We start from the raw sequence: 15,074 nt of genomic DNA on the forward strand, positions 1-15,074 counted from the left end.
GGTTTACTCAAGCGAGATGACGGCCTTGCCAATGTTGCCTCCTTGCAGGAGCTCAAGGAAAGCCTCTCCCTGTACGCAAGCACAAAAATCGAAATGATGAGCATTTCTACTTAAAATTATGACTTGATCGAGACACTCACATTGTCGAGTCCCTTGGTGATGTGTTCAATCGGCTTCGTGAACTCCTCCTTGGCAAGCGCAGGGGGGATTTCGTCGTAGAAGTTTCCAATGCCTCGGTTCAGAACGATGAAGCTGGCAGGACCCAGGAGAAGGAGGGTCAATGGCTGTTTGAAGGACTACGTGCATCGGAGATAGGATGAGCTCACCCTTCGTAGTGCAACTCCTTCGTGACAACATTGAACAAGTTCTTGATGCCGTAGGGTTCGTGGTTGTACGACGAAGCAGCTCCGCAAGCGATGATGCGACCGCGAACGGAGATGGTCTCGAGCACCGCCTCGAGCGTCTCGCCAGCGACGTTGTCCCAGTAGATCTGGTACTCGTGCTTAGAAAGGAACTCCTTGATGTTGGTAGTCTGGTGAGATGACACAATCTTGTCAGCAAAACTCATTCCGAGATATCATAGTCCAAACTCACGCGGTAGTTGAAGGCAAACTCGACGCCGAGCTTTTGCTTGAGAATCTCGACCTTTTCGTCACTTCCGGCGGCGGCGATGACCTTGAGTCCAGCTCGGTGCGCGAGCGCAATGACCATCTGACCGACTGCACCGCTCGCGGACGAGACAAAGATGGTCTCTCCCTTCTTGGGCTTGCCAATATCCTTGAGTCCGACGTAGGCAGTCTGTCCGGGCATGCCGGCGGCACCGACCCAGGTCGAAAGGGGGAGACCCTCCTTGTTGTCGAACGGGCGCAACTGAGCGACCTTGTCCTGGTTGAAGACGACGTATTCGGAAAAGTCGAACGAGCCATACACGAGTTGTCCGACCGCGATCTTGGCTCCCTCGCCGACCTTGAGTACTTCACCTACTCCAAAGTTTTGCAACGGCTTGCCCTGTTCGAATTCGGGCACGTACGACTTGTACCCGGGAGCGCGCAGGCGCGAACGCATGTACGGGTCGAGCGAGAGGCATTTGGTCTTGACGAGGATCGAACCCGCCTCGAGCGCTTGGTCAAGGTCGAACTCTTCCGATGTCTGCTTGAGGTGCTTGCCAGGGACGGGGTAGGTCGATGCAGGGACGGGCTCGACGAAGAGGAGAGACTTGTTTTGGACCATCGTGTAGATTTGCGTTGGATAGAGATGAAAGAAGAAGAAACGAGAGAAGCAATGGCAAACAGAGAATCGACTACTGATGAGGTAATCGGCGGCGACTGCGGATCCCGAAAAAAATGTCCGAAACAAAAACTTCGGACATGCCCGCGGCAAAGCAAAAAAAAAAAATGCCACGCCGACTCTAGTGACTGACTAACTTGCTCTTCGCTCGTCGGCTTCAGCCTCGCATGGACAGATGGATACGCTTAGTGGTCTCAAGAGAGGGACAAAAAACGCTGTCATTTCTGTACAAATGTGTTTGGAGTTATATTATTTACTGAAGGTCGGTAATGAGCTTGCCCTGGTTTTGTCCCTGTCAAAAAAGTCGTATGATCAGTATTGTTATCGAGTTAGGAAGTGAAGGAAACAGGTCCCTCACCGAGAACAGTTTCTGCCACACGGTGGGAATTTCCTCAAAGGTTGCTTTGACACGAGTCTCGGCACCCTCGGTCGAAAACTTGCCTTCCTGTATCGCCTTTGCGATCGTCTCACGACCCTTGGGCCAGGACTGGATGAAATCGGTGCAAATAAAGCCCCGCACGCGGATGCGCTGAGAGACAACATTGAAGAACCCATTCAGGTTGACGGGAGCGTCAGGCGAGTTGTAGGTCGAGATCTGACCGCATGCGGCGATCCTCGAGAACTTGGCCATCTTGGTGAAGACAAAGTTGAGAATCTCGCCTCCAGTATTGTCGAAGTACAAGTTAATAAATTCTCCGTCGAGCGCTTTGACAAGATCCTCCTTCCACGAGTCCTTCTTGTAGTCGACACATGCATCGGCGCCGAGCGACTCAACCCACTTGCACTTTTCGGGGCCACCCGCGAGCGCAATGACCTTTTTCGCACCGATGATGTTCTTGGCGATCTGCACGACAGCACTGCCGGTCGCGCCTGCACCTCCGGAAACGACAACAACATCGGTCGGCTTGATGTCGCCGACTTCGGGTTCGGTCAGACCGACCCAGGCAGTCATCGAGACCATGCCGAGCGAGGACAACGCGATCGAGTCGGACTGTCCGTCAACGTGCGGGGCAGGTTGTGCCTCGCCTTCACCGACGACAAAGATCTCGCTCCAGTGGGCGTACGCGACAACCTTGTCGCCGTTCTTCCACTTCGACGACTTGGACTCGATCACCTCGCCGAGCACGCCCGACGGCATGGGGTCCTTCTCGTTCGGGCACGGTCCGTAGGCGCGGTCCGGCGTAAGTCCTGCCGCGATCCATGTGCGTCTGTCACGACAAGAATGGTCAGGGTTCTGGAGAGCGATCCGAGGCAGACACGGCAACTGACTGAGCCGGGTCATTCGACAAGTAGAGCGACTTGACCTTGATCTGGCCATCCTTCAGCTCGGGAACCTCTCGCTCGATGAGTTTGAAAGTCTGTTCGACGTGTGAGAGGATGTGAGCATGCGCAAGCGAGAGCAGCACAAGCACGGAACGCAGAGACGCACGTCCTCCTTGATGGCATCCTTCGGCTTTTGGTTGATGATCCAGGTTTTCGTGGTCGACATTGTAGGCTATGGACTGTGGGTGGTGGGAAGGGAAAGTGGAGACAGTAACGTGGCCGCTGACCCGCATGACGCCGCGCCTGCTCGGAGACCGCGGCCATCTCGCCGACCCGAACTCCGAAAGACGAACTCCGAAAAAATCTCATCATATTTCCTCGCGCAGTCGCTATCTTGGCAGCTTCGGCACGACACCATCAACGCTTAACGCTTGAACGCTACGACACCCCTACCGAGCTCGTGCCGCTCAGGTGCTCGCGTGCGACTTCGATCAGTGAACTCGTCTGAACGGTTGGTTTTTCAACCAACATGCTCTACTCTACTCGGCTGCCCGACCTTCATCGTGGCTGGATCTCGCGCTCTGGAGTCATCTGTTCTAGTCGCGCTGCTCGCTGGTGCTTTGGGGCCGCCGGTCAAAGACTTCATCGTACACAGCCACGGACCCCTCGAAAGCAACTACCTTTAGACCCGTGCGCCTATCAATACTCTCGCCTCTCCCCCTCCATCGGTACGAGATGTCTTACGCGCCGATGACCGAGCCCCACGATGACGCGCAAAATCCCTACGACCCTCCCATGCCGTATGAGTCTCGCGCGCCTCCCGATTATGCCTCTCCTCCCCTCCCTCAGGGAGCTATTGAAGACGATCAGACTCCTCTCATCGTCCCACGTAAGAGACCCGCCAATGGAACGACTCCCCGGACTGTCGACAACTTTATTTACGAGGCGAGTCTAGCTGCACCCGCCCCGGGATGTGCTCGCTTCCGCTAATTCCCCCTGCCACAGGTCGGACGTGTGACCTACGAGATAGAATCGTTAGCCGTAGCCCTAGAGGAGATCAAATCTCTCAAGAGCACGCTCTGCGCAACAGAACCTCCTCGTTCAACCTACCAGTCACTAATACTCCAGACGACCACGGCCAGCTCGCTCCTCTCGTCAATTGTTCCTTCGATGCGCACATTCACCTCGACTCTACCATATCTCAAGCCTGCTGCCGGTGATTTCGTCGTGTCAAGTGCACAAGCGGTCGAATGCAAGCGCCTCCTTGCCGAAAACGCGGATGCATTACGAAAGATCTTGCAAACCATCGAGAGTCTCGCAACAAACGAGGAAGAGGGCGAGAAGAAGGAAACTAGGATGCGACTGCTTCGGTACATCAAGGCAAAGGAAAAGGGCGAACGAGTCGGACAATCGGAGCTCGCGGCGCTCCTGGTTCGCGCAGAGGAAGAAGGTGCTGCAGCTGCAGAGACACTCGAGGCGAGTTCCCCTAATTTCTCTTTCGACGCCTTGCCCCGCAGCTGACGAGTATTCTCCAGGTCGATTCTTACGCTTGGAGATGGGCAGTCGAGAGGCCAGGAGTTCGTTTGGCGCGATGCGTCGCTGACTCAGGCGACGTCACGTTCCTCAGCAAGATCACACATCCTTCGGAAGTGGCGCCTTCGTTGTGGTCGAGCGTAAGCATGGACTCTCTTCATTCTCGCATATTGAGATTTTCTTGACATCATCCTGGGAATACACACAGCCGTGGTCGTTTGTACCAAGCCTGTACAGCCCTTCAACCTCTCGCAAGGTTTCGGGCTATAGTGCGGCCGGGACGAAGGAGTCCATGCCGGTCGACGCCCTCGAAGAGGAGACAGGCAATTACGGAGAACCGCTTTCCGAGAAGAGAGGACCGACAAGACCTTCGAGATATCGGCTGTGGCTATGCACTTTGCTGGCCTTTGCAATCCTCGGAGGATCAGCTGCAGGAATCGGCGTATGGGTGTTCAAGCTGCGAGAGGCAACCGCAAGCGGTGAAGGTTCAAGCGCGTCTCGGCTCACGTTGGTGAACGACATGCCTGCTCACCCGACCCGCGCACCGACCCCCATCGGCGGCGATTTTTCGAGTGTCGGAGACCGAGTTTAGACGCTTCGCAGTAGTTGTCAGTTTTCTTTCATTATTCGGCTTGGCGTATCGTTTCGTGTTGTCCTACGATGTCCAAGCTCTTCGTGTTTGTTTCGCTCGTATGTCTTCTCAACAGCGTGATGAGAGTCTGTGCGTCCGTCTACCAAAACAGCGTCACCCCAAATCTTTGCACCGCCCATTCGATCTGTAGCTGACGTATGTATTTTCGATAAATTCCTCGTCCTGCTTCTCTTCTTTATCTTCATCGCGTTTCAAACATCTCGTCCAATCTTCCTCGGACACACTACACCGTAGCTCTTATCGCGACAAGTCCGATCAAAGACCCGTACAGACAACCGTTCTTGTACTGCACAGCCCCCCCTTCACCGTATCCGACTCGCTATGCCTCTTCACGTTAACCACACGGTACACAGCGTAAGTTCACTCTAGTCCACCGGTTCTCTCAGATATACAGGACCACAACTCAACATCACGCGCTCTCGTACACAGTACACTCTGATCCCGAGGTTCATCTACGTGCGACGCGCAGGCAAGCGATTCTGGCTCTCGTTCGGACGCTCCGGAGTGAGTCCGAGACCGTGAACCGTATCGTATCGAGAATTAGCGAGTGACTGATGCGGCTTGAGCAATTAACACAGCGCGTATCCTACACTCGATAAGTCAGAAATCTACGGTCTCTGTGTATATATGTCTTGTGGTACCATCACTCGCCTGTAAACTTCCTTCGTACCCATCGCTCGCTGGATTCGAGAGAGAGACTAGATCCTCGAGAGACCGTGACAACAACATCGTTTACATTTCTTCGCCTTCTTCAAAGAACGGCCTGTCTAATTCCTTGATCGCTCCTTCACACAAAACGCACGAACTTGCAAGCAACTCGTCGAGTTGTTCTCGCAGTTGACGTTTCTCACCCGCTTCCTTCTTGGCACTCGCGCCTTTCGCAAGAGTGGTCGCATCTTGTGTCGTTGTCCGAGTGATCGGGATCACGGCTCCACTGATTCCAGCAACTCCCGCACCGATCGATTGGAATCCGCCTTTGATCTTAGTCGAACCTGGGATCGCGCCACCGATCGCGCCAAGGAGTGCATCAGGCAAGACGAGTTTGCGCAATTGATCGAGTCCTTGTACCGATGCTGCCGCGAGCTTGAGTCCTTGCGCTGACGTATCGTCGAGCAACGTCCGTCGTTGTTGTCGAGTCGGAGCTGCGGCCGGCGCGAGTCGAGCTTGCAGATCGAGCATCCTGCGCAATTGCGTGGGCGAGAGTGACTTGGTAACCTATGGTTTTTCAGAGCGATTGCATAGTTCAGCACGAGAGCAAGTTCATCGTATGCATGTTCGATGATCGGACGCACCTCTTTGATGAGACAGTCGGCATGGAAAGCATGTTGGCATGGAAAGACGTAAAATTGTCTCGTCAAGAGTTGCTGCGCACAGCTGCCACATTTTTCGTTCGCGTCGACGACCACGAATCGGTTTTCCAAATCGGCAATGTCAGACTTGATCGCTTCGGCGCTGCGAGTCGCCTCGTTCATGTCCTCCTTCAGTTTCTCAATGTGAGCCGAGTAGCCCTCGAGTGCGTCGCAGATCTCGTCCTTGAAATCGTCGATGACGACAAAGTCTGGGAAGAACGGCAGAATGTCTTCAATCTTGAGCAAATCCGTCGCCTCTAGGAATCGCATCGCTCTGTTTCGATTGATCGGACGATTGTCGAGAGGTCAGTGACAAGCAAAGAAAGATTCTAAGCGGAAGCTAGAACGCACGCCTTGATGTCATTCTTCTTGTCGACCACATGACGGGCAATTTTGAGCCACAGCTTCTTCCGGAGCATATCATCGTCCTCGGGTTGGTCGGCACTAATCTTGGCGAGCTCGAGGTCATCGTGTTCGAGCGCAAGATCGACACTGGATTCGTAGAGCTTCATTTTGGAGTAGATCAGGACGCACGCCTGCACCCGCTTATTCAGCCGGCACAGACGCAGCGCGTAGTCGAGATCGTAGTAGGGATCGCCCGTGTCTGGATCGGTCGGAGCGACATGGATGAAATTGATGAAATCGGCTTCGTCGGCGTCAGGATACGTCGCGTACAGCGTGAGCAGGGTGTTGTGAACAGACGGATCCGTGTTCTGCAATTCGAGTATCGTAAATTGTAGGTACCGGATGATGTGTCGGTACGATGGGGAAGAGGTTGAAGCAACGGATGAAGGCGAAGCCCTCGGTGTTGTGAGAGCCGGTATCAGGCGTCGCACGTCGAGGTCGGTCCGCCTGATGAACGCATCGACCGCTTCCTTCTGCGTGTTTCGCACCAGAATCGCTGCGTAGCGGTAGTACAAGTCGAGATTGTCCTGCTCCGCATGGGCCGCATTGGTCAGTCGCAGTACAGAAAGCCGGACATGCGGTTGATCTCGGAAGACATACCTGCTTGGCGAGTGCCTGCAGAGCTTGTGTCCACTCTTCATGCGTGACGTGGTACCGAATAATCCGGTCATGATCGTTGATTGTCGAGGCATAGAACAACGTGATCTCATCTCGCCCATGTCGACCCAGCAAATCGTACACAGTTCTCGGATCGAGGTTTTCCTGCCGTCAAAAGAACGAGGTCCGTATCAGCCAGGTCCAGGCAGGCAGAATTATCTAGTCGCCAACCTTGTAGGTCGATAGAAAGTGCCGCATGTCTTCCTCGACCATACTGCGCTCAGCGTGGATATTGTCCGCATCCTCGGAAGCTCGCTCCGCAGCGGCAGCGTCGTCCAGTTCATTGATTTTGGCCAGGTAGATCTCGACTAGCCACGTTGCCAGCATCATGCGCTGCGTTACATCCTGTACAGGAACTCTCGAGTCAGTGATCGGACTCCTGCAAAAGGGAAAGAACCCAGGGGCCGGGGCCGTACCGTCCGGCGTAACCGTTCCAATTTGGCCACGAGGTAGTACCGCAGCGCATCGCGTTCGTTCTTGTCAACGAATCGTAGCACTACTTCTTCAAAGCTCTTTGAAGACTGGGCGTAACTCTGGGCAGATTGAATGTACCGGCCGGCGGCAAAGTAGGAATCGGCTTCAGCTGCCAACACGGCATCTCGCTGACGCTGAGTCTGCCAGGTTGCCTGCTGCCTCAGTACTCGACCTCTAAAATATACGAGAACTCGGGTGACTCACCTTGGCGTATCGCTTGGCGAGTGCCCAGTTCTGTCGCGCAAGGTAGACCTTCCACACCTGTCGGTCCTCGTCCTTGATCACGAGCTCGTAGATGGAGGATTCTGTAAACATCCAGCAAGTCTTCCTGACGGGATCCGTTGCGAGTCGGATCGGTCGGTCGCCTGGAGACTGAACAGCCTCACAGAAAGCGGTTCAAGAACAGTTGCTACGAACGAGCAGTCAGATGGAACGTACAAGATCAAGGGCTTCCTCGTACACGATCTTGTCGCTCAGCAAGTCGATCGCACGAACCTTGTCCTCGTACAAGAGGACAAAGTGCCACTCTGTCAGGGCCATGCTGATGGGCAGCTGTGCTGTCGAGTCCTGGTCCGCATTTCGAGACGGTATCGGGTCACCCGGGTATGGTACCAGGGAAGCCGATTCGATTACGCCGTCTCCCGGATGCAGTTCGACCGAGGATGACGGGAACAACAGAGTTCCGTGGTAGATACCAGGACCTACAGCGAGGTTGCGGTGTCAGTCTTGGCAGCTCCCATCATGTAGACAGGATGTATCTACGTGCCTGTGAGCCAGGCAATGCTCCGTGGTAATAGCGAACCACTTTTGGACTCTGCCCGAGGGGGTGAGAAGAAGTGAAGTTCAGAGGCATGCGCATCGCCCGGCAATTCGAGAGTCTTCGGCCTCGCCTGGCCCGAAGAGTACGGTTGAAGTGCCAATTCGAGGATCCCGCCGTCATCGTCTCTGCGACTGCTGCTGCCATGCAAGCTACCGACGAGCTGCACGATCCGACTCTGGGTTGTTGCGATCACGGCGACGCGTTTCCCCCACACCTCGTAGCGCAGTCCCGTGATTGCGTGTCGTTCCGGGAGCACGCACAGCTGCTTGACGTAGCGTTCGGGACCCGATCGACCTGGCACTGGGATCGAGAAACCGGAAGGTTCCGAAAGAGAAGGGTCGACGAGCAAGGTTTCGAGGATCTGACCTGAAGCGGTACCGAGCAAGATCTCGCGAGTTGAGAACGAGGTCGACGTGCTGGAAGAGGAGGTCGAGGAGGAAGTCGGAGCAGCCCACGAGACGGCTTCGATGATGGCACCTTTGAGCCGGTTCAGCGGTTTCGCTTTTCTTGCTGCAGACGACGAAGGGAGTCCTGACGGCAAGGGACCAGTGTAGAGGTAGTAGTTGTCACCTGTCGTGGTTGAAACGAGGACATGCCGCCCGGTCGGGTCAACATGAACTTGATGCAGAGAGGTTACAGCGCCGGTTCTCGATGCCGTGGGTGGAGGTAGCGGCAGGTCGTAGTGATCAACCTCGGTGGGACGGTCGAGATCGATGCGAATGAGCTGCGGTGATGATCCGCCCGAGGTTGCGGTGGGGGAAGACCGCGCGATCCCTCTCACGCACAGCAAGAGGATGTTGGAAGTGCATGACAGGCTGAACAAGGGCGATGGGAGGGCAAACTGAACCCTCCCGAGCGAGAAGATGGGCGATTCGTCGTCCTGTCGCCGCAACCGAACCGTCATCATCAGCTCTGCTCCCATACGCCCTGTCCCAGATAGACCAGCTCGCGCATGGAGTGATGATGTACCTCGGTGTGCCCTGCCTCGTACACTGCGCCGTCCTCCCACCCTTGAATCGGCACCGCGAGCGAAGTTCCCGCCCCGCTTCTCTCGACAAAGTCGTCCATCAAGCCACGCACGCGCTGCTGAGTCGAATGTCGAACGTCGTACGCGCACTTCCTTGTGTGTGTGGACGGGTAGCCGAAACCCGAAAGTGGAGAAGTCGATTCGTTGACGCGCGCGCGCGAAGTTGCGAAGCTCTAACAGCATCCAATCTCCGCGGGCAAGGCTGCAGTATTCCCGCACAGATTCAAGCAGGGAAAAAGCAATGATACATCCCAATGGTAGGTAAAACAGGTATCGGCACAAAAGAGAACAGTAAACAAGTTCCAACTCCTGAAGTATTCCGACTATGGTACATGTTTTTGTCCAAGCAGTGTGAACAGCGATTCGAGTGAGCGATCGATCACTCTAGCATTCCCCTTCCGCCGAAGCCCCGCCATCCTCTCGCGCCTCTACCGCGGCCTCGCCCAGGTGCAGCACCTCGCGGTGCTCCTCCTTGATCGCCCTCGCGATTACCCTGTTCATTGAGTCGGAACAAACTGAGGATGTCGGGTACAGTGATGTTGCCCACGTAATCCGGGTCTCCTTGACCTTCCGCGAGTGACATGTCTGACAGGAGCGTTTTGCGAGCTTGGAGGTTCAAGATCCGTTCCTCGATCGTGTCCTGGACAATGACGCGCTCAATCTCGACTGCCCGGCGTTGTCCGAGACGGTACGTGCGATCGAACGCTTGCGCTTCGACTGCTTTCGACCATGCAAGGTCGAGCGAGAGCACTCGACATGCCGACGTCAAGTTGAGTCCGACTGTTTTTCGCGCGCGCTCGTCCGCCATATCAGCATGGGGCTCGCTGCAGCAAGGAAGACAATCACAAGATTTCGAACGCACCTCCACCTGCTTTCGTACTGAGAAGCATGACTTTGACCCCGCTGTCGTCCTTGGCGAGCAGTCGGATCGCATCCCGCCGCTCGTCGGCCGAGGTAGAGCCAGTAAACCTGACCGACATGATGTTGTTCTCGGTCAAGTAGCGATCGAGGAGCTCGAGCGCGGCGACAAACTGCGACAAGATGATCGTGCGGGTGATTGGGGGCGGTTCGTCGTCCGCGAGCTTGTAGCGTCCTTTCTCGATCGCGTCGAGCTTTTCTGCGTCTTCGGCTTCGTATTGTTTGAGCTTCTTCAAAATGTACATCATCTGTCGATCCAACACCACTACGTCAGTCAGAAAGGAAGGTGTTGAACCGCTTGTACGCCGCATAGCCACTCGCCTTGGTGGACGGCTCGAGCGGAGACATCTCCAACTCGGGTCTCTCCTTCTTGACTTTCTCGTCCTCTTTGATCTTCTGAAGGGATACCGGCGTCGAAGGATCGAGCTTGACTGCTCGGATCGGCTTGATGTCTCGAATCGGCTTGACGTCTCGAGTAGCGGATGAGCCGATTCGGGGCTTGACGTCGAGAGGCTCCATCTTTGCGATGGTCCTAGACGTCGAGGCGAGGTTGGGCTTGACGTCAGGTTCGGGTTTGACTTTCGGTTTGATGTCGAAAAACATGGATGGGTCAAGCAAGTCGTCGTCGTCCGAGAGTTCCACCATGATGGGTTCAGTAGCTTTGGCTTTCCCCTTCCTGTCCGCGGTGAATCGAGGCTTGATGTCTACTTCTTCCTCTTCTTCCTCCTCGTCCTCCTCTTCCTCGACATCGTCATCGACAATAAAGTCTCGGTCGGCCTGCGTTTCCTCATCATCTTCGATAAAGTCTTTGTCGGCTTGTTCCTCTGCTTCCTCGATAGCAGCTTCGAGTTCGTCACCGTCGGGTTCGAGGCATTCGAGATCGACGTGATCCTCGAGAGAGAAAGGAGCGCGGCACCTGCGAAATTGTGCGTCAAGTTCTGCATCTTTGGGAGGCTTCACGTTGATTTCCTTGGGCTCACATGGGACAGGGTGCCTCGCCCGCTTTGCATTTCCTCGTTCCTGCGCCTCTCGCGACCTCGTCGTCCTCTGCTGGGTTCTTGAGCAACTCTTGCATACAGCTCATGCACACGATATGTGTGCAGGGCAGTACTCCTCCTTCTCCAGCAGCTCCGACGATCGGGTCTCTACGGGCAGACGACTGTTAGCTTCCCGGGGTCAAACCGCCGAGAGGATCACGTCATGGTCGATAACGCACCGGCAGATGGGGCAGGTGCCTTCATCATCGTACCCTGCCTCCTCGAGATCGTCGACACGCGCACGCTTGACTGCAAGCTCGAACCTCTGCTGTTGCAAGCGTCTGACCTTGTCTTCTCCGAGCATCCTGATCGCCTTCCTGAGCTCTTCCTTGCGATCGTACTCGCCAACTTTGGCAGCGAGGAGATGAGGATGCACGGCAAGCTATTTGATGTACGGCACAGCAAGTTCAGCTTGATTTCGCATAAAGGCGCAGGTCAATGCGACAGAGGGGTCAAGAGATACGTACTTGTTTGAGTCGGAGAATGAGGACGAGGATGAAGTGGAAGTTCTTGAACAAAGTACCCTGTCGGAAGAACCTGCACACTTTCGCTTGGTACCCTTCTTCGATAGAGTTGTAAATTTCGCGCTCAGTCTTCTCAAACACAAGCGTCACGACGTTCTCGCTCTTCGGAGGGAGAGTAACGAGCGCTTTGCCCCCAAGCTGATCGGTCTTGCGACGGCGGAGGATGAGAGGACCGATCGCTTGATCGGCTAGACGTCCAGCTTCGATCGGTTCCTTCTTCTCCATGCTCGTGATTGCTTTCCTGTAGATGGATGAGCTCGATTAAACCGCTCCTTAACCGAGTGAAAACAGGTCGGTAAACTGACTGGTAATAACCCTGCTCCCTCCAGGGCTTGTTTCGTAAGAAACGGTGAAGGGGATAGTAATCTCGCAGACTGTTGATCATTGGCTGCGGTACAAAGACTCGTCAGCTACATGAACGACGAGTAAGGGGGACAGTGAGGCCGCACTGTGCCGGTCAAAGCCCAGCGGAACACGGCATCGAGTTTCGCCAAGGCCTTTGAATTCCTCGCTGCGGGGTTGCGTGCGATGTGCGCCTCATCGACGACGACGCGGTACCAGCAGAGTTGGAACAGGAGGCCAGGCTCCTTCTCCTCTTCCTCCCCTGAACTGTCGGGATCATCCTTCTTCTTCGTTCTCTTCTTTGGCCACCTGCAACGCTCCTCTCACTCGTCAGATATCGGCATTCAATCATGAAGAGGACGCGATTGCTCACTCCAACGCCAAGGTCGAATGCGTTGTGAGGACGACGTCGAATTTTGCGAGTTCGTCCTTCGATTTCGACTTGTACTTGTTCGAGCCGTGGTAGATATGAACCGCTTGACCGATCGTAAACTTTTCGATTTCGTCTTCCCACTGACTTAGTAGCGAGAGGGGCTTTATCAAGGCGAGTGGGGTAAGCTCGAAAGGTCGCAGATAAAAGATATTCGACATAGGACCACGCACGACAATGATCAGAGTGGTTTTGATCTCGGGATCGTGAGAACGTCGGGCCATCAAGAGGGCAATAGTCTGTACAGTTTTGCCGAGACCCTGTACAAGATTCGCGCATTCGGGCGAGTCAGTCCAGCATTCCAAATCAGGAGGAAGAATCTGGCACCGCACCATCTCGTCTGCGAGGACACCTCCGGGAACCTTGCGATCCATCTCCCTCTTTGCCATGAAGGCCAATCCGATCCACTGGAAGTCTAGCAGGTTCGTCTTCATTCCGGGAATGAGGGACTTGCGGTCCTTCATCCCCAGGGCCTCGATAGCATCATCGACCGCTTTCGGAGCTACATTCACAATCATGAGGAGTCAGACGACAAGCGAATCTGTCATGCTGACGAGAAAAAACGCTCACAGCGCATTTGAGCATTCTGGTTTCGACGATGGAACGCTGCGAGCTCGCGCTGAGCCTCCGACAGTGCAGGCGTGCTCGATCCCCTGCCTGGAAGCGTGCCCGGAGCCAAGCCGAGCATCCTGGCCATCGTCATGCGATCGTCGTCGGTCGGTCCGTAGTCGCCGTCCGTATCGTTGTCGGTATGCGAGTCTGACGAATTGCCGTGCTGATGGCCGTACGGTAGTCCTCCGGGCAGGCCTCCCGGCATATCCTCTGGTTCTCTAGAAGGGCCAGCAGTAGCGCCTTCGATCCATCCATCGATTCCGGCCTTGATCCCCTTCTGGCGCATCTCGCGTCTCTTCTTGGCCGCTCTGAACGCAACCCGCTTCTTCGCACGTTCCATCGCAGCATCGTTAACTTGCAGTGCGTGCTGTCCACTGCCGTCGCCTCCGAGAGCCCTGCCCGCCGAGGCGATCGTGAGCGGTACGATTTTGGCGCGGTCCCACTCCTTCTTCTTCTTCAGGAGGATCTCGGCGTTGGGTTTGGGTGCGAACGGTTTGTCTTTGCCCTCCATGATCGCTTTGACCGAAGCGCCATCTCGTTGAGCCCTCACTTGCGCAGAAGTCATGCGGTTGTCAATCATGCGCTTGTCGGGCTTGGTATCCTCGTCGTCGTCTCCAAAGTTCCAGGCACTCGCCTTGCCCTTGCCCTTGCCTTTCCCTTTCCCTTTGCTGGTCGTGCCGCTCATCTCGGCCTCGACCTGTTCGAACAAGTGTCCGAACGTGCCATCGAAACTGTACCCGAGCGCTTTGACCTCGTCACGTAATTCGATTTTGCTTTCGAGGTACTCGGGGCGGGTGACGATACGACGACGATACGACGAGATGAGCGTTTCGATCGAGACCTGGATCGTTTCGAGAGGGTCGGGCTCGGCAGGTTTCGCTGCTCCGGACCGGCGAGGTTCGGACAGGCGAGGTTTCTTGTCGGGTTGAGACGTCGAAGGCGTCTTTGAAGTACGAGTCGCAGAACGCTCGGTAGACCGGGTCGAAGAAGAAGTCGACGCGACTGGGGTTGAAAACTCCATGAACGGCAGGATCTCGAGATCCGAGTCCGAATCGCTGTCGACGATCGGACGCTTCTTGCTCGCGGACGATGGCATGCTCGCACTGCTGGACGGTAGGATTGGTTTGATGTCTCGCGTCGCGGTGAGGGAGGGGGACGAGGTCGGAGCGGTGGTGTTCGCGGCAAGTCCCCACGAGGAAGCAAGAGCGCGCCTGCTCGCCTCGGCACGGTCGACGGTAGGAGTTTGCTTGCTGGTGCTTCTGGCCTTGGGGGTGAGTCGCGCCGGCTTGATGTCTTGCGGAATGTGGTGCTCAAGTCCAGTCGGAGCGGGCGCTGCGGTGGCTTGCGACGCTTTGGCGTCAAGTGCCGCTTGTCGTCGCGAGCGGGGTGGCATCGGCTGCGCGTAGACTGCGGTCTGTCAGTCTAGAGATGAAACAATAACAAGGTCTGTGCGAGTCAGCTCTTCAGTCCAGACGCGCAATATGCGTGCGCTGGTAGCTTGACCAGTCGCGTCACCTGGCTTGTCCTGCTCTCAGGGCCAGAGGACGACAAGGACAGTTCGAAATGGTGAATCCGACGCGCGAGAGCGCGCGTGTTGGAACACGGATGACGCGTGTGTGTTCTCGTTCGAGAGGCGCGGTCGACATTAGAGAGGGACTTACCCAGGTATGACGCGTAGATGCAGGCTGCGGAGCCAGATGGGGAGACGAGGGAGAGAAGTCGACGCGTCGATCGCGCGAAATCC

The 15,074-nt window shown here is 55.6% G+C and overlaps 5 protein-coding genes across 5 annotated transcripts; 1 reads left to right on the forward strand and 4 right to left on the reverse strand.

Annotated features, from left to right (window-relative positions):
• Positions 1-3: 3 nt before the first annotated feature.
• On the reverse strand, positions 4-1,230 carry JCM15063_003547 (MDR family NADP-dependent oxidoreductase; the record flags this gene model as incomplete). The annotated part of the gene is made up of 4 exons (XM_076675468.1): positions 4-69; positions 141-252; positions 327-532; positions 595-1,230. 4 exons carry the CDS (start codon positions 1,228-1,230, stop codon positions 4-6), a joined length of 1,020 nt encoding a protein of 339 aa, XP_076537552.1.
• Positions 1,231-1,540: 310 nt separating this feature from the next.
• Positions 1,541-2,776, reverse strand: JCM15063_003548 (MDR family NADP-dependent oxidoreductase; the record flags this gene model as incomplete). Its single annotated transcript, XM_076675469.1, has 4 exons — positions 1,541-1,579; positions 1,646-2,495; positions 2,557-2,645; positions 2,717-2,776. The coding sequence occupies 4 exons, from the start codon at positions 2,774-2,776 to the stop codon at positions 1,541-1,543; spliced, it is 1,038 nt and encodes a 345-aa protein (XP_076537553.1).
• Positions 2,777-3,285: 509 nt separating this feature from the next.
• On the forward strand, positions 3,286-4,675 carry JCM15063_003549 (uncharacterized protein; the record flags this gene model as incomplete). The annotated part of the gene is made up of 4 exons (XM_076675470.1): positions 3,286-3,523; positions 3,590-3,981; positions 4,068-4,223; positions 4,292-4,675. 4 exons carry the CDS (start codon positions 3,286-3,288, stop codon positions 4,673-4,675), a joined length of 1,170 nt encoding a protein of 389 aa, XP_076537554.1.
• A 792-nt stretch (positions 4,676-5,467) lies between these two features.
• Positions 5,468-9,508, reverse strand: PEP3 (tethering complex subunit PEP3; the record flags this gene model as incomplete). Its single annotated transcript, XM_076675471.1, has 10 exons — positions 5,468-5,950; positions 6,028-6,358; positions 6,436-7,016; positions 7,090-7,251; positions 7,318-7,491; positions 7,563-7,760; positions 7,825-7,992; positions 8,059-8,321; positions 8,387-9,320; positions 9,410-9,508. 10 exons carry the CDS (start codon positions 9,506-9,508, stop codon positions 5,468-5,470), a joined length of 3,393 nt encoding a protein of 1,130 aa, XP_076537555.1.
• Positions 9,509-9,846: 338 nt separating this feature from the next.
• On the reverse strand, positions 9,847-14,723 carry JCM15063_003551 (uncharacterized protein; the record flags this gene model as incomplete). Its single annotated transcript, XM_076675472.1, has 12 exons — positions 9,847-10,247; positions 10,330-10,633; positions 10,707-11,301; positions 11,366-11,530; positions 11,602-11,804; positions 11,890-12,187; positions 12,252-12,334; positions 12,396-12,597; positions 12,662-12,822; positions 12,892-12,978; positions 13,051-13,220; positions 13,289-14,723. 12 exons carry the CDS (start codon positions 14,721-14,723, stop codon positions 9,847-9,849), a joined length of 4,104 nt encoding a protein of 1,367 aa, XP_076537556.1.
• Positions 14,724-15,074: the final 351 nt, after the last annotated feature.

The sequence above is a fragment of the Sporobolomyces koalae genome (genome assembly GCF_050403365.1).
Source record: "Sporobolomyces koalae JCM15063 DNA, S_koalae_JCM15063T_v1_ctg1, whole genome shotgun sequence".
Taxonomy (NCBI): Eukaryota; Fungi; Basidiomycota; class Microbotryomycetes; order Sporidiobolales; family Sporidiobolaceae; genus Sporobolomyces; species Sporobolomyces koalae.